The following is a 25,270-nucleotide window of genomic DNA, read 5'->3' on the forward strand; positions in this document are numbered from 1 at the left end:
ATAGTTTCCATTCCTTCTGTGCAGAAGATTTAAAAATCAGATTGGGGGGTGGGGAGGCACACCTGGGTGGCTCAGTCATGGTTCTTGAGTTCAAGCCCCACATCGAGCTCTGTGCTGACTGCTCAGAGCCTGGAGCCTACTTCAGATTTTGTGTCTCCCTCTCGCTCTCTGTCCCTCCCCCACTCATGGCTCTGTCTCTCAAAAAACGAATGAATGTTAAAAAAATATATATAAATCAGAATCACGGGAAGCTCAGTGGGTCAATTGGTTAAGCCTCCAACTCTGAATTTTGGTTCAGGTCATGATCTCACAGTTTAGGAGTTCGAATCCCACATTAGGCTCTGCACTGATAGCACGGTGCCTGCTTGGGATTCTCTCCCCCTCTCTCTGTACCCTTCCCCTGCGCACATGTGCTCGCGATCTCCTCCCCTCCCCCCAAAATAAATAAGCTTTAAAAAAACAATCAGATTCAAAGGGTGAAAGATCAGGGCTACTAGAATCTTCCCTGTCACCAAAGGGTAGAAAATACAGGATACTGAAAATACTCGAATTATTCTTTAAGTGTTTTCAGAGACTTTCAAATGTTTTAAGAAGTTCGAGTAACTTTTCAGATAAATGTGAAGGAAACATTACACATCTTAGAAAGTTTAAAGGACAAGTTTACTTACAATTGACATTAGTGTTAGTACATAGTGCTGCAAATTCTGTCCATGATGATGAACCATTTTAGCGTCAGCTGTAACCATAACTTCCACATATCTCGGGTAGGATAAAAAACGTTTTTTCCTGGAATGTAATTGACTTCTTTCATCTTCCAATGATTTATTTTTTGAAGGGTACCCTAAAACCATTTCCTTCTTTACATTAAGATCTTCATTTGTGTTGCTGTAGTTTTGAAAGGGTAAAGTGGTTTTCTTTATTTGACTTTCTGGGGGGAGAAAAGAATATAATGCAGAGCCATTAAATTAGGTGGGACTAAAAATACTGCACAAAATAGGCAAAAATACACACACATCACCTTCCAACATGAAATAAAAGATAAAAAGAAATTTAACTCCGTGATGCAGCAGTTTATTACTATTCCCAGTAATAAAATGTTATTTTTCATAGATTGGCCCAACAGAAACCAAACTCCAAGTCTTTTTTTTTTAAAACAGCTATGACTGTTCAAGATCATTTATTAATGGTAGAAAAATTTAAAACTGAGGAGTCCCCCTTTTTTTCCTCAGGTACACTGGGTGCTCAAACCAATGGCATTTCAACTCATTATAGATCAATCACATTTTGTATGATACAGAACAAAACCTTTTGTTAGACATCATGTAAAGATCACCGGACAGAAAAACCATGAAACACTGGTAACTCTTTGAATCCAGACAAACTGTAGATCTGTATTTTATAATATTTGATTTATAAGATACCTGATTACTTTTGTTTGGTTATGTTTAAATACAGAATTCAGGGGCACCTGGGTAGCTCAGTCAGTTGTGTCTGACTTCCGCCCAAGTCAAGATCTCACAGTTCCTCAGTTTGGACCCTACAGTGGGTTTTTGCTGGTGTTACTGCAGAGCCCCCTTCAATCCCCTGTGCCTCTCTCTCTACTCATTCCCCGCTTACCTTCTCTCAAAAATAAAACTTTTTAGGAATGAAAAAATACAGCAAATTATTCAATGTTAATTACAGATGCCATGTGTAAGTCCTTTATTCTTCTGTATTTTTTTCTGACAACTGTTTGCAAGTATTTAACAGAAAAATGGACCAAAGGAATCAGGTAAGAAGAAATCCAAGGTGCCAGATACTTGATAAACCGAATACCAAAACTATTCAGACTCAGTTGTACTATAAGGATTAGCCAGAAATATAAGAGTATGACAACAATAATTTCATTTTAAATAAGCAGTAATCTTATGGTTGTAAGTAATCAAAGTCCTTAAGCATGGTTTCCACATGTCAACTTTTTCTAATTCTTAAAACCATCCTGCCCTTTGATATTACGTGCACTTATGTTTTGAAATTTATCTCATTGGGAAATTCTGAACTTGGCAAACCGTGTATAGCCCTGAAACTTTTTCCTACCATCTTTATCCGGGGGTGATTCTACCACTAAAATATCCACTTCGTAGACCCAGATGTAACTTAATATACCAATCTCAGCGTCAATAGGAAGTAAATATACTGACTTGTTCATCAGTTTAAAATAAACATTATACCTACTCTACATCAAGGAACATTTAGAAATTGCAGAGCAAACAGAACCTTATAAAGTTTATACTTTAGTAGGAAGAGACAAGAAGTAATACATATTTAAGAATAAATTTCAGAATAACTTTAAGTGCTTCAGTAACAATTCAACTTCGAGACAAAAAGAAACTGATTCTACCTACCCAAACAGCTTAAATTTAAAAAACAGCACCAAGTGTTAGAGCAACCACATTGGAAAAACCACTTGGCAATTTTCAAGTTTGACACATATGTACACCTACCCCCATAATTCTACTCATTTTATACCTATGGAAAGTACGTCAACAAAAGACCTAAAAGACCCCAAACTCTCCAAGTCCTGAGAAAGAACATGGAAGAAAACCTTCGTGATATTGGATTTCACAAGGACTGCTTGGATGCGTAGGACACCATAGCACAGATGGCTAAATAGACAAATGGGACTACATCAAATTTTTAAATTGCACCAAAGGACAGACACAACAGACTGAAAAGGAAGACTACTGAATGGGAGAAAGTATCTACAAATCTGTTTTCCTGAAGAGAATTAGAAAGCCCATTTTGCATCTTTTTAAGGCCTTTAGTTCCAAATAATCTGTATGCTAAAGTGGCCTATCTCGGGTTAGTATATTCTACCACCCATCCCAGACCAGGTTTTCAAAAGATTAGACCATTCACATAGAGCTATTAGATCAGGACTTAGTAAACAGTCATTATTTTTGTCATTACTAGTTATGAAGAAATAATGTGTTGACAGACACATGCCCTTCAAATTAACTTTAAAAAAAAAAATGTGTCTAAGTGCCATGTCGTTTAGGAAAAATGGTCGGCTACTTTGTTGCTAGGTTTATAAAATTAGAGTTAAAATGCTTATCCACAGAGTTGTGCTGTGATGCTCAAATTCTTGAGGCAGCAGCAGTGGGTGATTCTGTTTGGCAATCTCAGGGCATTGTTACACAAGCATGCGTCAAGTGGAAAACAAAGTTGTTCGTTCTCATTACTTTAGGAAAGTGATTCACAAGTGTTTAACAGCTCTTATAACAGACTCCAATGTACCATAATCCCCTTGTTTTAAAAATATTTCTAAGTCTCATGAGAAATGTAGCCTTAGTTTTGGGGTGATGGTGATATATAACAGCAGGTACTTTATTTTTTTTTGGGGGGGTGGGGGGTTGGATTTTATCTTTAATTACTTAAGACAAATGGCTCTCCAAAGCTATTGAGCTGTGTTTCCACTCTTCTTTAAGTCTTGATGTACCAGGTTCTGGAGCTTTTGCTTAGCAGATGCTTTCAGGAAGCCTGAAGGGAAAGTATTGATTAGGCTCTTTCTGGCTGACAGTCATATACTGGTGACATATTCACCTATTTGGCTGGCAGCAAAGTCTTCCTTGTTTTCCACTAGGTTCACTACTGGCAGCAGAATCTTGCCTAGTGATACCGGATGGTCCTAAGCACGGTGCACCACCTACTTGCAATTGTTGTTGGTAAGCCATTATGGAAGTAAAAGAACATGCTTGGATCTGTGTTTAAATTTTTTTTAATGGATCTCTTTATCAATACTTATTTGATAAAGCTCATGAGATTTTCTGTTTATTTGCTAGAATAAGTCATTCTGGGATATGCTCCTTGAACTCTATTAAATGTACTGTAATCTGATTTGAAATTATCATGGGAAATTTTTTTAACATTGTTGTATTAATGAGTATCAATTTAATACATGCATGCTGTGAACCAGTGTTATAGGAACTTGATAGACTGCAATGGTTAGGACCATAGTAAGTACCATTCACTCAAACTTCCTATTTAAAAAAGCATCAGAACTATGATGAAATGCAGGATGTAATTTTCTTATTATATATTTGATTATTATTTATGGACTAAAAAAGGCAAGCTCCATTAACCCACTGACCTTTATTTTCTCCCCCAGATAATTACATTCTAATGGAAATACAGGAATGGTAGGGATCATAAATACAACTCCCTGAACAAATGGGGAGATGTGTGTGTGTATACATTGTGTGTATATACAGATATATACACATACGATGTCTTTTTAAAAGACTCCTACAACTCCACAACAAATAGCCCTATTCAAATAGGGCAAAGGATGTGAATAGACATTTCACCAAAGGCAATATATAAATGGCCAAACAACCATGTGACAAGATGCTCATTATTATTTAGAAAAATTCAAATGAAAGCTACAGTGAGGTATCACTTCACACCCACTGGCATGGCTACTGTAAAAAACCTAAGTGTTGGTGAGAACGTGCAGACATTGCAATCCCTGCAAACTATTGGTGGGATTATAAAAATGGTGCAACCACTACAGAAAATAAAGGTGTCTGAAAATATTACAAATAGAACTACTCTAAGATCCAGCAAGTCTACTTCTGAGATGTTCAGAGAAAAAAATCAAAAGCAGGGTCTTCAAGAGGTATTTCTACACCCACATTCCATGCAGCATTGTTCACAATAGCCAAAAGATGGAAGCAACCCTAATGTCCATCAATGGATAAATGAAATGTGGTATATACATACTACGGATTATTCAGCCTTAAAAAGGAAATTTTTACATGCTGAAGAACCTTGACATTATGCTAAGAAGCCAGTCACAAAAGAAAAGGCTGTATAATTTCACTTACATGAGGTGTCTAAAATAATCAAATTCATACTAAGCTGAATGGGTAGTTACACAGGGCCAGTCAGTATCTCACTGAGAAATCTCCCCAAGAGTGTCCAGCTTGGGCGCTAAGAAATCAACTATTTCCCTTGCTAGCAATAGTAGGTAAAATGGGAATATAATCCAATTAAGGAAGCACTGTGGTTTGAAGAAGTTAGACTGACGAGAGTAATTTAGAGTAGATGGCTCTATATAGGCTAAAATAATGAAACAAATGAGAACTCCAAACTGGAATGATTAAAGGCAACAACATAACAATTAATAGAAAAAATAGAATAAAAGGGGAAAGAAGCTTCTGGAACAATACTACAAAATTGCACGTCTAAAGATTTAATTCTGGCTAGGTTAAAAAGGAAAAACTAGCCAGTATCAAGATCCTATGGACATTAACAGGTAATACAAGCAATTTGATGGAAACAAATTTAGAGCTGTTTTCTAGAACATTCTTGGAAAAACACAACTTATCAAATTTGGCCTATGAAGAATTAAAAAGCCTAAATAACCACCTAACTTTTTAAAAGTTTGTCCAAATAAAAAAGTCTAAAAATTGAGTCCTAATCAATTTTCCCCCAAATAATCCAAGTTCCAAGAGCTTCACCACTAAATACTATTAAGGATTTAAAAAAAGAACAGTACTTTTTCAAATACTGTAAGAATTGCAAAAAAGAAAACAACTCCAAATTCGTTTCATAAGGTTCTTAGAAGATGACAGGAAAGAGGATTTTCATGATCTTAGTTAAAATTTCAAAAAAGGAAAGGATTCCTTAGGACACAAACAATACTAAACATTATAAACTATTCATTTGAATAAATTAAGACTGAACTTGTGTTCACTAAAAACACCATTATGGGAGAAGATAGTTGCAATATAAACAAATGGCTTATATATGGGTTATATAGGTAAACCATAATTGATAAAAACCAGTAAAATTAAGGGAGACTTGAATACTTCACAATAGACAAAATCCAAAAATATATGAACATATGAAATACTGCCAAAATATTGATTATCATGAAAAAGCCAATTCACAATGAGACATGACTATATACCTACCCAAAAGGCTAAAATGAAAAATACTGACCAATCACAGAAATATAGTGTGGAGCACCTGAATGTCTCATACTGCTAACAACACTGAAAATTGGCATATCCAACTTAAGAAAATTTCAGTAGGGCAGAAGGAAACAATTCATAAAGCTTAATGCAAAAGGGATAGAATTTACTTTTAAATACAAAATGTAAGTGTGATACATAGTTACTAAATATAAGCACATTAGAAGGGAGAAACACATACCCAGAACTTCCAGTTTTAAAGGGAGGAGGTAATTTCTTTTTTTTTTTTTTATTTTTTTTTATTTTTGAGACAGAGAGAGACAGAGCATGAACGGGGGAGGGGCAGAGAGAGAGGGAGACACAGAATCGGAAACAGGCTCCAGGCTCCGAGCCATCAGCCCAGAGCCCGACGCGGGGCTCGAACTCACGGACCGCGAGATCGTGACCTGAGCCGAAGTCGGACGCCCAACAGACTGAGCCACCCAGGCGCCCCCGGAAGGAGGTAATTTCTAAGAAGAAAATCATCTTACGTAAGGGATTAGGGAAAAAAGAATTCAACCATCAATATAAAATACAATACCTAACAGACTGCTTATGATGAGTCAAGTGCATTTCTGGTAAATTTCATTATATTAACTCATTTAACAGTCCCAAAGGACATAAGTTTAATCCCATATTACAGATGAAAATCTGCAACATGGAAATTGAAAAATTTATAACCACAGCTGATCATCAATGGAGCTGCAAATAAAAGGAACTAAATAGACTACTTATAACAGTGAACAGTTTAGATTTGCCTATCACAAACAAAAGTTTCATAGAATCAGGTTAATAAAATCCAGCCATATATTAAATAGCACATCTGGGATACAAATTCTGGGAATCTGGCTCCAGCATCAATGGTTTTAACCACTAAAAGATACTGTTTGACAATGAAGGTTAAAGGGGGAAAAAATAACCATAATTTAACAAACAGTATTAGAGATCCCAAAAGTTTAATTTCTATAGCAAATGAAATAATGTTGTATACAACTTTGCCAAAATAATTGAAAAGAAATAGGATTTCATACTTCCTCAAAACATAGCAGTATGAATGAATCTTTTCACTAAGTTTTGGGATTTAAAAGTGATGGCTGCCTCAAGTGAGGGAAGGCAGGTGGACACAATGGGAGGGTATGAGCGGAAGTACATGATTTTACATGGGTTGCTCACAGTCCTGCATTTCATGTTGATTCATATATTCATGATACATATTAAGGTTTTTTTTATGTTTCTTTTTGAGAAATAGTGATCAAACACAAGTGGGGGGTGGGAAGAAGGAGAGAGGGCGACACAGAATGTGAAGAAGGCTCCAGCCTCCAAGCTGTCAGCACAGAGCCCAACGTAGGACTCGAACTCAAACTCTGAGAACATGACCTGAGCCTAAGTTGGATGTTTAACCAACTGAGCCACCCACGTGCCCCTATTATATTAAGTTCTTAAATAATGTACTAAACTAACAGCTATTCAAACAATAGGACAGCTCTATCATATACTATTGTTCTGGTAATGCTACCTAAAGCAGGACAAAATGAAATATACAATAGGAGTATTAGGAAGAAAGTTTTCATTGTTTTGATTTTGCAGATAAATGGCTTTTATAGCTAAAAAATCCAAGAGGCTCAATTTAAGAATTTTCAAACTAACATCCTCAACACAGAAATAACTGAATGAAATGTTATACAGCTGTTACTGAATTAGGTCTCTGTGTTTGATATGGAAGGATGGCCATGTGTTCTTAAGTAAAAAATGTGTACGATCTTATTTGAGCCAAATAAGCCAAATAATTATTTGAGCCAAATAATGAGCCAAAAGTTACTTAAGTATACAGCTCAAATTTTAACATAGGCTACATGGGATGGGGGTGATTCAAAGTGAATAGAACTACGTAATTAACATCTCAGTGTCCATTGTCATTACAATAAACTTGTTTTTTAATTGTAATTTTTAGTTACATTTCTAAAAACAGCATCTGTAACTTTCACAGGCTTAATGTCTAATATCATTACTTTTTGAACTTTCTAATTAAGCAGTGCAACAAATGATAAAGTGACCTTTCCAAATATCTTAAATGGGCATTCAAAGCTCATGTGTCAATTACATCATCTTTATGAAATGTTTGTCTTTATTTATGCTCCAAGTCAAATGCTAAAGTGATGTGCCATCCTTTATTAGTAACAAGTGTATTACGGCCCAAAACTAATTTAGAGCAAACCAAATCCATCAAATCAGGAACATCATGCAATGGATAATCTGCCCACTAGAACTTAAGATGTTTAATTACATCTGTAAATACAACACTTAACCATATAGTGTTTTATAGAATGCATGGAGATTGTTTCACAGTTAATTTTTTAGTAGTTTATATCATGGATTATTTTCAACAATGTAATTAGGAATCCATGATTCTACTTGAACATCCTCCCGGCAGTTTATATTCAAAATATACTAAATTGAGTTTTCTATCCCTATTCCCAGCTTTACTTTCATTATGAGTAATAACCTATTACATGTAACTCACACTAAACAGTACACTACCATTGAGCTCTTCTTGTCCTTTTACCCTTTTTATCTGGTCACCAAGTTTTGTCATTTCTCTTTCACAACCTTTTTCGTATTGCTCCTATTGTCAGTGTCCGTGTCTCTAAGCTCATTCAAGTCCTTCTTAGAATATCAGCATCATGAATGCAAAATTAGACAAGGTCTCCAAAATGGCCCCATCATCTTCCATTCCGGTCCCTCTCACTCGTCCTTCATTCATGTCCAAACAAAGTCATTTTCAGGAACATCCCTGTTAGCTCAACAAGTTACCACTGATCCGCACTGCCCCTAAGTCCAAGCCTTTCCCTATAGCCCACCACTAACACAATCATCATACCACCACCAGCAAGCTATATACTCTTCAAAGACTAAGAACACTTGTGGGTAATGGGTTATGGCCCTTGTAAGCGCTCAACAAATGTTCATGGGAAGAAGGAAAAATTAGGACAAAGGATACAAAATTGGGAAAGAGAAGAAAGGAACACACTTCGGGACACAAGGTTTAGGAAACTAGAAATTCAGGGTATGAGTAATCCTAACTGATGTGCAATATCAATTCAAAGATGGAGAGATTACCTTTGGTTTTCCTGATAGCAAGTGAAATATTCACTCTGGTCTCTACATAGGTTAGAATGGACACAAAGGCTCTGTATTTGACCAAATGAACAAATTTTATACTTCTACAATAGCAGGAAATTGTTTTTGAAAATGAGCATAAAATCAAAACAAGCGTATTCTGGATCATCAACATTTCAAACCACTGGTAAAACAGTCAAAAGGGCTCCCAATTCAAAGAATTGTGTGTGCCTTGAAATAGTGATCTTATCAGATATTATAAAATCTAGCATACTTCCTCAGGATTTCAAATTTTCTGGGTGATCTGTCCTATTAGGCCACGCTATTGATGTTATTAATACTAGTGTGAATTATGAATAAAGCACTTAATGAGTAATCACCATGTACTGGTACACTTCATATATGTTATCTCCTTTATTATTAATAGTTCTTTAAAGTAAATACTATTAGTATCCTCTTCTTATAGGTGAAGAAAGTGGTGAATGGGAAGATTAAACTACCCAGGTAACCTAGGTAATAAAATAGGATTTTAGTATTCAGTAACAGGTTTAGAAAAATCTTCAGTCCCCCATGATGTCAATTTTAGAAGTCTCTACCACCCTTACAGAATTATGACCTATAGCTTATAAAATTTATAAAGCTTTATTTCAAAGAGGTTCCCCCAGTTAATTAGAACCCCACCTACTACTAGCATTAAATGTGCAACTATGGACTTGCCCGTGACTGGCTGAAACTTGAAACATAAACGAATTATTACATCACTAAGTCCTTGTTGTATCCCTGAATCAGTTTCTATTATAGTGCACATTTTAAAACCGACATCTGACACAGGTTACACACAATTTCAACAGCCACCAACTAAGTGGCATAACAAAGAAATGAATTCAGATTTCCTCAATATTCATTATTACATTTGAATTCCAGATCACATGACTCTTCAAAAGGTCACATGTGGTAATACATGTAGAATGTTAAGAATTTAGTAACTGGGGTCACAGTGGAAAATGCTGTCTCCTACAAAACTAAAAGGAACTAGCTAGTCATATTCATGAAAATATAGCGTCTAGTCCTTCTTGAATTACAGAATCAGAGCTGAGCCAAGATTTGGTATACGGTCATTGATTTCTGTCGTGCACAGACCTGGGACAGACCCAGTACTGTCCTTTCACTAGGGAGGCCCTGAAAGAGAAAAAGAACACTGCAAATCCCCAAATCATTCCCATTAATCCTACATCCAGCAAGCAATTTTAGTTCCTTCTGCTACAAAGGCTGACAGGTCAAAGGGAACACAGGTCCAGCAGGTCAAGCATGAACTACCCTTTCTTCTCCTACATTCTCCAGAAGCCATCCCATGAGTTCACTCTCAAGATGTATAGGACAGGGCTCCCTAAAAAGCTGAATCAAGAATTCTTAAATAGATTAGGAGTTGAAAACAGGCACACATTCACTCCTAACTTCAAAACCTTTAGGACTGTTTTGGGTATAAAGAAATACAAACTGGCTGTCCCTTTCAAGCTTCTGGCATCCCAACCTCTACACTTGAAGGGGATAAAAGATGAACTATGTAATCTTTGCATGTTACAAAGTCTTTTTTTCCACAACTTCAAATCCTGTCTTATCAGAAATTCTAAGCAAAGTAAGACAGATAAATTAGCTAACTGACAGTATAAAAATTTAGAGAGACAACTCTACATAGGCTAATGTGATACTCCAAACTCCTACTGTAAGGCTTCTTGGAGAGATGTTTGAAAATCTTACAAGTTAAATTTATACCCTAGTATCTGAAAATGCAGATGAAATAGAACATTTCATTCTTTAGAGAAAAATCATTTATTCAGAACTCATATGAACACTGATCTCTAGGTAGTTTATTTTTCAATTCCACTTTATTAACCTTCCTACCTTCAGATTAGCCTTCGTGGCAATCCTTTTTTTTTTTTTTTTTTTTTTTAATTTTTGAGAGCATGCACAAGGGATGGGGCAGAAAGACACGGAGGAATAGAAGAATTCCAAGTAGGCTGCCCACTATCAACATGGAGCCCTATGTGGAACTCGAACTCCAGAACTGTGAGATCATGACCTGAGTTGAAATCAAGAATCAGATGCTCAACCAACTGAGCCACCCAGGTGCTCCCATGGCCATCCATTTCTAACCTATATCCATTTTATCATTTAACACATAACCTAAAACTGTTTTCCAAACTTTAGAGGAGTGCTCCCAAACTACAAGATTTCCCACATTATTGGACAGTCTGCCTCATGCCTGTGCAATCATTCCAAAAATACTTTGAGGTCATTTTAAGTATTAAGTATTCTAATACCTCTCAAAATGCAGTTACATAAGAGTGGGAATTTAAGCCTCTCTACTTGCTCTATCAAGTACTGATATAATACTTTTTTTCCACACTATTAACTTGTTCATATTAATATTTTTAACATTTCCTATTAACTAGTTGTCTTGAATGTTTTTTGGAAAAATTACATTACAGCTCAAAAATCTAAAAGGTCATCTAACCTTGTGCTTTAACTCATTTTTGTCTACTGCGACTCTGGTCACTGTAAGTTATTCCTCCTAGATCTGTCGTTCCTGAAACAGGCCTCAAATGAAAATATTATTCTCATGTGAAAAATTCTAACTTTTGATATTTGCTTTAAAGAGTTTTTAAAAGAAATACTAAAGGTATTTTTCAAACTACTTTTAATGTTTAAAAAAAAAACTTAGGTCTAATTAAAGGCAGTCACTGAATATGAAATGTTAAAATTTAAAACTCTGAAATTTTAATGGTACTTATTATCTTTATCATGGAATTAGTTTTTATTCATATTGCTTTTGTCAGTTTTTATTAAGTCTACTAATTTTGGTGTAAATATGTGGGAAAAACCTAGCTTTGAAGTCACTGATAAACTGAATTCTTATTTTCAAATAGGTATCCTGTTATTTTACAGTACATGTCAGGATTTACTATATCACTTTTTAAAAGAATGTTTTTGTCGATCTTAACATCAGGATGTTAATCTAACATCAGGTACGTTTATGTATATGCAAAGAAATCTGTATACTGCAGACTAACAATGAGGGAGTTTTATCCCTTCAGATTACTGGCTCTCTTCCAAGAAAGAAAAGCCCAAGAAAGCAGCCTTCTTGGGGTAGGTCCAAAGGTCTGGATATTCTCCACATGAAACAGTGTATCTGTCGCCTGACCTGGCAATGGGCCCAACTCCTACTCTAGCAGTAATGATCTTCACAAAGAGTGGAACACAGGCTGGGACCAGCCAAGAACATGGACCATGCTTGTGCAGTTTCCCCTGCATTTGTACTCATTTTGAGAGCAGCCCAAGCTCATGTCTCCAGGTCTTTAAGTAGGGCAGCAATAGTGAATCAGATTCTAATTGCAAATAATTAAAGTCTTTACTTCCTTTTCATGAGGAATTATCACATGGGTAAGCAGTGGAGAGCCAAAGATTAAAATTTACCTCACTAAGCATTTGCAATTAAATTGTGTTTGGTAGACCAAAGGAATACTGTAAAATGAGCTATATGGCTGATTAGCGATCTAAAACTATAGATAGATTTACATTTATTGCTCTCCACAAGTCTATGGAGTTATTTTCACTTCTTTCCTTTACCTAGTGAGTACACATGTAAGATTAACTAAACAAAAATGAAGATATCCTTCTACAGCTCACATACCATGGTCCATCACTTTAATCATTCCCTTCAGGACCTTATCTTCTTGCTCTTTCAATGTGGCAAGGGAAAATTTACAAACCAAACAGACTCATGAAAACATTCACAGAAACTCTAAAGAAATTACCAAACCTAGTCTGGTAAAAACCTAAGGTGGACTTTCTATTTGAAAATCCATTATCTGAACAAAGGAGAAAGATACAGGGATCACCTTGGGATACGCAGAGGCAAACAGTTTTGCTAAAATTCAACATCCATTCACAATAAAAATTCTCAGGCTAGGAATGTAAGGGAACTTCCCTAAGCGGATAGGTAGTAAGGGAAGACTACAGACATTGCACACATTAGAAAAGGTCGAAAGTTTTCCTTGTAAAATTGATGAGGCAAGGATTTTCATTATTGCCATCTCTAGTCAATTTTGTTCTAGAACTCCTATCCACTGCAATAAAGGAGGGGGAGAGGGGAAGGCTGAAAGATTGGAAAATAAATAGCCATCCATATGATAGTTCATGTGCAAACCCAAAAGCACCAACAGATAAACTATTACAATATATGAGCAAGGTTGCTGAATATTAAAAATTACCTGCATTTTCATGCAGAGAAAAAAATTTTTTTAAGTTATACCATTTGCGATAAAAAAAAAATCACAATACCTCTACGAAGAGATGTAGAAGCTATTATGTGAACAACGAATTAATGGAGAAAATACCATATTGATGGGTTAGAAGACACATTATAGAGATGTCATTTCATCAAATTGATCTCTTGAACACGAAAATCAAAATCTTTCCCTTTGTGGAAACCAACTCTGATTCTAAGATTTATATGTAAATGCAAAGGATAAACAACAAAGATAATCTTGACAAAGTCAAGTGCTGCTCCTCCACATTTCAGAACTTCAAGAGCTATATTTTTTTAAATATAGTATGGTAGTAGCACAATGAATGGACTAATCGAAGTCCAAAATAGACCCACATATAGAAACACTTTTCTGAATAAATGATGCATTTTTAAAATTCCTATGAAATATTTTCAGGGGCACCTGGGTGGCTCAGTCGGTTAAACGTCTGACTTTGGCTCAGGTCTGATCTCACTGTTCGTGAGTTCGAGCCCCGCATCGGGCTCTGTGCTGCTAGCTCAGAGCCTGGAGCCTGCTTCAGATTCTGTCTGTCTGTCTGTCTGTCTGTCTCTCTCTCTCTCTCTCTCTCTCTCTCTCTCTCTGTGACCTCTCCTGCTCACACTCTGTCTCTGTCCCTCTCTCAAACATTAAATTTTTTTTTTTAATTTCTATGAAATATTTCCATCAACAAAATAAAGTTTTATTTACCATTCCTTTTGATAGTTTTAAATCCCCTATTTTGGGATTTTGACAAAACAATGTTTAAAACTGACAGATTGAGCTCTTTCATTCAAATAGGTTTTTTTATTTAATGTTCTACCTCAAAGTTTAACATGTGACTTTTGTAATGACGGTTTTCACAACAGAATTAGAACCCAACAAGGCCACCTAAAAATAATTCATTTAAGTCTCTTCACAATACTTAAGTTTTGTTCATGCCAAGACTTTTGAACCCTTTCAGTTAACACATTTGAGGTCAGCAATCATCGCTACTTTGCAAATTCAATAATCAGTTCCAAATCTTCATATTCTTTTAATTCCTAACACCATTTAGCAAATTAATCTGTAGTATCTTTTTGAAAAGTTCACATGGCTTTGGGGCACACATTCCTGTCCTGTCTTCCTGACCTCTTCATTTTTCCTAGTTTAATCCTCACCTCTCCAAGTGCTAAACATTGGCATGCGTCACCATTCAGTTCTTGGAATTTCTCTTCCATACTCTTATCTATTCCCTACGCAATTGCAGGCAGCCTTAAAACATAGGATACTCCTAAGTTATTCCAAGTCCAGACCTCCATACCAACCTTCCCATTCATCTTCTATTGCCTACTTTCCTAGTCTCCCCCCAGATGTCTGACTGGGATCTCAAAGTCAAATTATGAACATAGGGGAAGGGAAGCAAAAATAAGATAAAAATAGAGGGAGACAAACCTTAAGAGACTCTTAAATACAGACAACAGAGTTGCTGGTGGGTTGTTGTGTGGGAAGGATGGGCTAAGTTGGTGATGGACCTTAAGAAGGGTGCTTGTTGGAATGAGCACTGGGTGTTATAAGTGATGTATCACTAAATTCTTTTCCCAAAGTCATTATTACACTATATGAAACCAACTTGGATTTACACATTAATAAATCGGATGTTCCTTCCTAACCTGTGGTTCCCACAGCCTTACCCATTCTTGGTAAATGAAAACTCCATCCTTCATCTGCTCAGGCAAAATTAAACACACACACACAGGTGCACGCACACACATATTTTAGGATAATCTGACCACTCCTGTCAACACTCAGCCCCTCACACCTGTCCAAAGTGCATATTGAACGTGGCTACTTCTAACTTCATGGCTACACCCTAAATTCAAGAGGTCAGCATTGCTCAACATAATGATTGCATTATCTTTCTTGCTTTGTCATTTGTTCTGCTAGCTTTTCTCCATGTAACTATCTGAGTGATCCCTTTAAAATCCAAGCTGATCATGTCCCTCTTCTGTTCAAAATCCTACAGTGGCTTCCAAGGTTAGTCCTAGCCAAAATACCTAATGTGATTTATAATATCCTATGTGCTGGGGTGGATTCACCATGAACCTAAAGCCGCTAAAACTTCTGGTCTCTCGCAAAAATCCCTTTTAAGGCCTTGAGAAGAATCCTAGAGATTATACGTTCATAATTTTTCTATTTTTTCATAAAGCTCCCTAATTTGTTTAGTGTTCAAGCCCCACAACCTGGATCCACCCACAACTACTCGACTTAGCCTCCCACAAATACTGTGACTTCATCTCCTACTACCCTCCCTCCTTCCCTATGCTTGTACAGGCTGGTTATGGGACATATTAAACAGGCCTCAGCACCTTTGTAGTTTCCATGAAGGAGGTACTCAAATATTTTACAAATGAAGGAACAAATGAATAAACAAATCCATGCTGGGACAAGGTTGAGTGAGGCCTCAGCCTCCGGAGCTAGTAATGTGGAACAAGAACAAGAACCTCCCCTTAGCAGTCGGCTCTTTTCTTCATTTACTCATTTGGAACATGGAAAACCACTACAGGTCTTACCAATGCACTCATCTTGCTCTCCTTCCTCCAGCCCACCATGAGGTAGGAAACAAAGGGCTATGTATTGACCCTACACCATATATTTTCTCTTTTCCAGATGAGTACTATGAATGGAGCCCTCTAGGGCTAGTAGTGGATATACTAAAAAGAAGTCAGAAATGTCTATTCGCCATTGCAAGATATTTTCAAGATCACAACATAAACTTTACCTTTGGCCTTTCAATTTGTATTTTTCCCATCCCCCAAATAAAATGCTGAGGAATGTGTGCCTCAAAAAGCCAAGTGAATAATCCCAATTTGCTATCATATATACATAATTACTGGATATAGAAGAGAAAGGAGTTAACCTAAAACTCTGCACAGTGCCACACTAAGAATATTACTGGTCCTTGTACATAGCCTGTGTGTTAGTTACTAATATCTCAGTTCTCTATCCATTCCACTTCTCAGCACAAGTTTAGCTGTGAATCTACTGATGCCAAAAATATCCTGTATTCTATACTTCTCATCGGTTTTGGGCACCTCATTTTGTAGTGCTCAAAGTTACCTGAATTTTTCCAACACCAATCACAACTGTCCACCTGTTGGTGAACTTTCTGGTTTTCCCTACCCAGCATCTATTTATCTAACAGCCCCCAGCCTCAAATTGGGTGTCTATCCCCAAACTCCATCTATGATACAGTTGCATTGTCCTGACTCCAAAAGCAGGGTGGCTGATTATAGCTCTGATACCAGTAACAGCAACTGGTTGAGGCCAAGTCAGGTCAAACAAAATCAGACCCTATATACCAGGACCTCAGTTTGAACTATCGGGGGAGAGGACTCCCAACACCCACTGGATTGCTTTTGAGTTAAAGCCCAAATCCCTTGAAGTTTACTGATACCTTCACTAGTTTGCTCCTCCTTACCTCTCCAGCATCACATCATCTTGCCCCCTGATATCCTACACCTTAACTACATTTAGTTACCGAAGTGGTTCAAGCACTGTCTCATCACCAGGCATTTGTACATACTGTTGCTTCCATCTGGAATACTTTTTATCCTCTCCCTTTTTTCCTGACCAATTCCTGCTCATCTTTTGGGTCTCAGATAAGGAGTTATTTTTTCCTCAAAGAAGCCTTCTCAGACAACCCCATCTGAGCTATGGTCTTTCCAGGAGGCCCCAAATCACCTTCTGAATGAACCTTGTCTTACAGACCTGAACAGAAAGGTTATTTTGGTACTAATTCCTCACTTGTTTGCACAACAGTTACTGTATTATGTAACATAGTACTACTTGCTGTGAAGAATGTAAAAGATGGAATAAAATGCTATTTTTTTTTTTTACTTTAAGGAACATAAAACCTTCAAGTTAATAAGTGAGATAGCAGAGATATAGAATTCCAAGATACTGTTAATTACATGCAGAACAATACAGCCCCTACATTGAGATATTTTATAGCTTGATATTCTAAAGACCACATTCTTAATCTTACAGGATGATAAGCAGGTAGGTACATTAGCCACATGAAAATAAGGTGCTAATTATAAAATAGCAATTTTCAGTAAAGCAAGAGTTTAAGAATGTACAATTAGTCAGAGACCTAGAAACGAAGGACTCCAATCATTTTTTCAATCACATTTTCATCTGTATAAATGAAGAGTATCTTAAGTATTTAAATCAACTCCTATTTAAAGGTATTTTTAAAAATAAATCTGAAATGTTATGGAAGTGGAAGATTAAGGAGAGATTGCCTAAAGACTAAGTGACCAAATAGGAAACGAGCCAAAGGAAATTCAAGGTGGTAGATCACAGAGGAGCAAGCACTGTGAGAAGGGTCAATGGAAATGTATTCCACTTCTGCAGCAGAGGCATACATTGCTGTCTAGTAAAAACTCATAAGGACTTTACCAAGTTGCAAAGTGACTAAAAATCTTACCTAGGAATTTCAAAGACAAGAAGTGCACCAACTTAAAACAAAGATGGCAAAGGTCTTAATGGCAGAACAGAAAAAACAGATGTGCAATCTATTTCAAAAAAGGGTTAATAGTCTCAAACCCTCCTCAGCAGATTTAACAAACCCATGAACCAGCATAAGCAGACAGGAGTCAAAATAAATTTGAAATCCTAGCAACAAATGAGAAACTAATTTTACAAACTGAAAGGTAATCAGATTGTGACTGATTTAGTTTGACACCATTATGTTCAAGACACTGGCAGATTTTACTCTTCAGTTAAAGGTTATGATTAGGATAGCTTCTCTTATACCTTAAGATTCATAATCTCTCCTATTCATTTCCAAGGCAGCACAGAGAAGTCATTAAGGGAAAGAAACCTTACCTTCAAAATTGAGAAAGAATACATCATTTCTACCCACAATTTTTCCAGTATAGCATAAATATATAATCCTTGCATAAAGAGAAGGTTTTTAGAAACCTTTTAGGGTTTATTTTTGAGAAAAAACACTTGGGGAAGGGGCAGAGAGAGGGAGACAGAAGATGGGAAGCTGGCTCTGTGCTGTCAGCACTCAAACTTATGAGCTTATGAATGATGCGGGGCTCGAACTTATAAACCATGAGATCACCTGAGCTGAAGTCAGATGCTCCACCGCTACCCAGGTTCCCCTAGAAAAACTTAATTCTTAGGAGTGGACAGGTAGTTCTTCCTAGAAAGAACTATTATTACCACACATGAAATGTAAGATTAAAGTTACTTTCCATGTTCTGTTTTCAAAATGCACTTGATCAGATTAAACACACACTCTGGTTCCCTTTTCACATCATTCACCAGATGTGGGAATTAGCCACCTCGTTAGAAATACAAGATAAGAGGCACCTGGATGGCTTAGTTGGTTAAGCATCAGCCTCATGATTTTGGCTCAGGTCATGATCTCACAGTCCTAACATCCAGCCCCACGTGGGGCTCCATGGCGAGCATGGAGCCTGCTTAAGACTCTCTCCCCGAGCCCCTGCTGTCAGAAGAGGAAAAAAAAGAAAAGCAAGTAGTACTGGATAAGATTTTAGAGAAAACAGGACTTCAAAGCTCTGGGACACTGCCACAGACTTAACACAAAGCATCATATGCAGCGGATTGATCCTGGTTCTTGGGATACATTATTACCCATAAATTTCATTCTGTGAAGCAGAGCACCCAACTGGCAAAACAGGTCTTTTAAGAATGCTGTCCGCATAGGGGCGCCTGGGTGGCGCAGTCGGTTGGGCGTCCGACTTCAGCCAGGTCACGATCTCGCGGTCTGTGAGTTCGAGCCCCGCGTCAGGCTCTGGGCTGATGGCTCGGAGCCTGGAGCCTGTTTCCGATTCTGTGTCTCCCTCTCTCTCTGCCCCTCCCCCGTTCATGCTCTGTCTCTCTCTGTCCCAAAAATAAAAAACGTTGAAAAAAAAATTTTTTTTTTAATTAAAAAAAAAAAAAAAAAAAAGAATGCTGTCTGCATCGAACTGTCACAGCACTGCCAGGCTTTCCCCCTCACAGAAACCATCTGTAAAAGTTCACAATGATCACAGCTTATCGTTCTTCCAAGGGTCGGGAAGAGGACCATGAAGAGCATTCTGAGAGTTTTTCATAATCCATATTAGGCAGATGTAGTGCTGAGAATTCATAATCTCAAACATCTTAAAATTTCACAATTTAGGATCTTTGTTTTGGGGATAAAATTTAACATTACTGGGACAACTGAAGAATGACCACTGAAGAAACTATTCTAAAGGGCACAAATGTTAATTAACAAAGCAAAAAGGGCGATTTGAATGGTTGGGCAAATGATGTTATTCAAATACCAGTATTTTCTAGATACTAGGACTTTCAAAAAGTAGCACTTGCTAAGTTTCCATTATAGTATGTGTTTGATTTAGAGTTTAAACAAAAAAAAGGCTTCTTTGGTGGGGAGGGGTACAAATGGAGAGGAAGGTGGAGGAGACTGGTGGTTTCTTTTCAAGTTTATCAAAGTTTTTTAGTTCAAAATATTGGCCGCGGTCAGGGACCTTGGAAATCTTTAAGAGTCTGTAAACAGGTGGCTAACCAAACATGACAGTTTCTCCCCTACCCCCAATTGAAAAATCCTAGCTTTACGTCGTAATACAAAAGATGTGGTAATACTGGTCTCAAGTTCCCTGTGCACCTTTTGCCAGAAGCACGTCCATTCCACTGCCCAATGGACACCTCAGTGTCCTACTGACACCTCACTTTACTCATTTCCTATAAATGCCTGGTCCTTATAACTATGAGGTACTCAAGTTAATAAAAAACTGGAAACTTGACCTTTACTGAAACAAATTCATTAGCCATTTATTACCTACTGTAGGTTAAGATCCAGAGAAGTAAATTCTCCAAGTCAGTAGGAGAGCCAGAAGTACAACTCTGTTACCAGACTCCCGGCTTCCTAAGTCAACTGTGGCCCCCGCCGACAATAAAGACATCCATATTTCTTCAAACCAATGCTGGCTGATTAAGTCTTTTAAAGGGAAATAACCTGTATAGTAGTAAAATTTTACTTAAAAGAATTCTCATGCATTCATAGGATTATCCGCCTGAGTTATACACAGAACAATCTTTATCATCTCAAAGCTGAGGAAAAAGCTTTAAAGGAAATTATCTTCAATTTACTCTTTTATGTGCAATTCACGTGACGTCTAAATCCTCTGTTGACAACATAGCTGCTTTCAGTCCCCTGGGCTTGAGTCTCTCCTCATTCAAATCCAAAATTATTTCTTTTAAATATGAGAGAGAGAGAGAGAGAGAGAAATATGCAAGCTAGTAGAGGAAGAATCCCAAGCAGGCTCCCATGCGGTCAGTGCAGTTGACGTGGGACTCAATCCCACAAAAGGGGAGACTACGACCTGAGCCAAAACCAAAAGCTGGATGCTTAACAAACTGAGCCACTCAGGTGCCTCCCAAATTATCTTTAAAACTAAAGCCGCTGAGTACTACAACCTTAGAAGCTATAGATGGTCTCTGCTTTAACAGTAGGGTCTCCTCAGTACCCATAAGATAGCCTACACAATCCTACACTCCTTTGAGATCTGCACCTGTGTGCCTTCACAGTCCCATTTTGCCCTACTTTCCACACTTACCACACACATCAGGACTCTGGACATACAAATACTATTCCCCTCTAGTCTGTTCTAACTTTTACAGATTGAATGATTTCGGATTTGGCTCTCAACCACAGGACCGAAATGTGCTCTGCTTATGTCTGCCAGCACAGTCCAGCTTTCGCAGGCACAATGAAATTATTTTCAATTTTTTTTTTTTAACATTTATTTGAGAGAGAGAGATAGAGACACAGAGCATGAGCAGGGGAGGGGCAGAGAGAGGGGGAGACACAGAATCCGAAGTAGTATCCAGGCTCTGAGCTGTCAGCACAGAGCTGGATGCAGGGCCCGAACTCACCTACTGTGAGATCATGACCCAAACCGAAGTCAGTCACTCAACCAACTGATCCACCCAGGTGCCCCAGGCACACTGAAATTATTAAAAATCCTCTCACTACAGGGGCGCCTGGGTGGCTCAGTCGGTTGGGCGTCTGACTTCAGCTCAGGTCATGATCTCGCGGTCCGTGAGTTCGGGCCCCGCGTCGGGCTCTGTGCTGACAGCTCAGAGCCTGGAGCCTGTTTCGGATTCTGTGTCTCCCTCTCTCTCTGACCCTCCCCCCCGTTCATGCTCTGTCTCTCTCTGTCTCAAAAATAAATAAACGTTGAAAAAAAAAATCCTCTCACTACAAACCTCAGTATCTGTTTTACTTCCTGCCCAACAGAGGACCTCTCCACTACTATAGTAATAAACCCTTTTGCCCATGCTTTCCCCACACTCCTTCCTGCCTCCTGACCAACCCACATGCTTCATAGCTTGTCATGGGGTGGCATGTCCCCTTCTCTTGCGAATTGTAAAATTCTTTCAAAAGGTAGTTATCTCCAGGTCTGTCACCTTACCATACTTGATCTAAACTAATCTTGGGTGCTTTTTTTCTTTTTTTTAATACAAGTCCCCTCTACCATCAACCTTTTACTTCAAAAATGCCCAAAAATCCTTCACAATGAAGATTAGGTGCTTTAAGTATCACTTCCTTGGTAAAAACCCAGGAAGTTGCTGCTCAGCCCCTTGAGCTGCTTGTAATACAGCTCCTTGCCCACAGCAGCCTCGATTCAGTTTGTGATTTCTGTTCTTGTGTTCTTTTACCACCCCCAGGGCTTTGAGAACCTGAATGAAGAGAATCACTCAAGTTTTACCCAGTACATTCCTTGGCACATGTTAGGGACTCCAAGACTAAGAATAAGTTTAGAAAAAACTAGGAAAAACACAGAAACTTTCAAACTGGCCAACATCATCTAAAACCCATTGAAAGACCTTTCATTTTACTCATGTCAAGTCCCGTTTAATAGAAGAAATGTTTTAAGCTCCTAAACTCCTGACACTGAGAGGAGAGGAGCAGAGTAGCAAGGGAAAAGAGTGCAGAGCTTACCAGGACCAGTTCCGCTCTGCCGTGGGTGACAAGGGGGATAAGCAAGAGCAGAACTGCACGTAAAAACCCAGAAGATATTTCATTCCCAACCTTTTCAGAGCCTCCCCCTTCTGAGGTTTTAGTTTTGTTAGGGTGGATGATGGTAGCGTACAGAGGCTGTTTGCTCATTTTGTGGTGTTTTGGGGTGTTTTGCCATTTTGACTCAATTTTACTTAGACAATGTCGGAGGTCTACCTGGAGCCTGGCATCCACAATAGTTAGGTTTGGCAACCAAATGTAATTTGTATGGCCTCAAGGAGCCACTGTCAAACCTGATGTTGAAAACAACCATCAAGGCTTGAAAGCACTATGAATTGCAACACTTTAGGGCCATAATGAATTAAGACCATCAATAGAAATGTTGGAAAAAAATGACTTTCCCTTTTCCCCTTAACCTTTTTGGTTCATGTGCTCAATCTTTAGACCAACCCATTTGAAGAGGTCCTTCTGAATCAAGGTTCACCTGCGGAATAGAAGATCCTACAAGTATGTCTGAACAATAATGCATGAATTGGGGAAGAAAAAGCCTTTGATAACATTTTACTAATTATGTTCACAAGTCTCCATTTTGCCTAACAAAATGATGATTAGCAGCTAATTATTTAGGCCATTAATTGATTGCTTTGTGATTAAAGATACGTAGGTTAGTTGTACTTAAATTACCTCCATTTTTAAGACTTGTAAAGGATACAGTCTTCGAGGTTTTAACAGATAAATGTGGAAAAATTGTGATTAAAAAATGAAATTCCATAACTTTCTATTTAATTTTGTGTTTTTGTAATAAATGTGTAGTATAAAAAATTTTTAAACAAAAGACTGGCTTTTCTTGTTCCATTCTCTTTCTGATAATGAACACGGATTGTGAATGCAAAACCCTGCATATCATTATGTGAAACATTTATGCATTCAGAGTGTCTACTTGGTGGTTTTCTTCTTAAGAAGCTAAACAATTCATTAAACAAGCTGCTCCTGAATGGTAGATCAGAACAAGCATAAGCTGCCTTCTGTAGAATTCTATTGTGAAGCTGTACCCATTTGTGTTTTCTTTGAAGCCATAAAAATGAAACCCTTATGCTCATATTAAAAGCATAAGAAAGGCATCTATTATGTCAATAGATTTAAAACACGGCCTTAGACACAGTGAGAACCACTCCAAAATGGCACTCTTATAATAGCAAAGGTTAAGAAGTGCATTCCCAGAGAAAACCTTCAAAGGCCTACATATCATTATATCCCAAAACAGATGGCATTGCAGTGTTGGGACTATACTTTATGGACACCTACAATCTCAAATAAATCCTTTCTAATCCCAGTCCTTTGTCTAGATTTTGTACTTTGATGATAACTGCAGGTGCCTTTCTCCGTTCTTCAGAGAATGACACAAGGATATGAAGATTCACGTACACACATGGACACAACTCTTAACAGGACTTCTATGCAATGTACTAATTTTACTAGCAACAGATTTATACTTTATAGATATGTGTGATTTATATTTTACAGATGCCTACTATTCCTAGATTCTAATCCATTACAATTCTTTGGTCTGAATTTTACAGAAACAAAAAAATATCACTCATTATTGGAAGCATAAACTCATAAAAACCACTTTGTAAAACAATATATGGAATTTTCTAGTATCTGTGTATATACTTGGGAAAACCTCAAACACAGCAGATGGAGACAAGAAAATTCACAGCAGCATTGTTTATAATGACAAACTGCAAGTAACCCAAAAGTTTATCTATAGGAAAATGGATATATGACCTGTAAGATACTGCACAGCAAGACTAAATCCCTGCTACACACATCAACATAAATCTCAAAATACTGAGTAAGAGTCAGAAAACTACAAGGTTTCTTTTACAAAGTTGAAAGCATAGAAAATTGAGCAACGGGTTATTACTTTGGTTCTTCTTTAATTATCTAAAATTCTGCTAAGAAAAAGCATACTAGTGTGACTAGTAAATGGATTAAAGTTTGATTATTAAATCTCATGCAGAATACTTTTTTGGATCTAAATTTATTTTACAAAATTGCCTACAAACTAATTTCTAATGGGTCCTTACAGGTCAAGAAAATTTGTTTGAAATATACTTCAGTATTTGAGGAACATATGTCAATTCTAACCTACAAGAATATTTAAATAGTGTAATTTTACCAAAAAAGTTTTACTCCATAGTTTACCTGAAACTTCACAAGGCTGGGGAGATTGCAGAAAATAGCTGCTCTTTAATTCCTGTCTGTATATAAGATGTGGCTTGTTATGATCATCTTCAGGTTCACTCCCATCTGCCTTCATTATAGGTTCTAAGAAATATTCACCATCATGCGCTTTAAATGTTCCCATCTGAAAAGAAAGAGAATAATTAACTTTGTCACTAAGAAGCGAAAGCATGCAGCGTCAGTTTTAAGTGAGCACACAGATGCAGGACATCCAGAAGTCCATTCATTCACTGTCATCCACTGAACATAACGTTTCCTTGCCATGATGACCCAATACATAAGAGCGTGAAGGGAACCAAGACTGGACAGCTTTCTAATAGGCAGTGTTGTGATGACCTGCATTCCAGTAAAAAGAATGGCATAGGCAATGTCCTCAGGATGGCAAAAAAAAAAAAAAAAAAAAAAATCTATCACCTTCTATAATAAGAGAGCCAGTTTAGCTTGGTTTATATAAGGCAGTGAGTTTTCTGGGGTCAGATAACAGATCTTGAAGATTGATGCTAGCAATTTACAATTTGTAAGCCGTGGAGAGCCACTAAAGAGTCTTCACGAAGATCTATCTTCTGAATTCCAGAAGCCAC

The 25,270-nt window shown here is 37.4% G+C and overlaps 1 protein-coding gene across 1 annotated transcript in view; it reads right to left on the reverse strand.

The window, feature by feature from the left end:
• ADAMTS20 (ADAM metallopeptidase with thrombospondin type 1 motif 20) overlaps positions 1–25,270 on the reverse strand; it is a 177,174-nt gene that overhangs the window by 133,495 nt on the left and 18,409 nt on the right. Inside the window, exons 3-4 of the mRNA XM_049625325.1 lie at positions 24,651–24,813; positions 669–928 (exon numbers count right to left, since the gene is read on the reverse strand). Coding sequence (XP_049481282.1) covers positions 669–928; positions 24,651–24,813 — 423 coding nt within the window. The remainder of the gene's footprint in view (positions 1–668; positions 929–24,650; positions 24,814–25,270) is intronic.

This window comes from Panthera uncia, chromosome B4 (assembly GCF_023721935.1).
Source record: "Panthera uncia isolate 11264 chromosome B4, Puncia_PCG_1.0, whole genome shotgun sequence".
In the NCBI taxonomy this organism is placed as follows: Eukaryota; Metazoa; Chordata; class Mammalia; order Carnivora; family Felidae; genus Panthera; species Panthera uncia.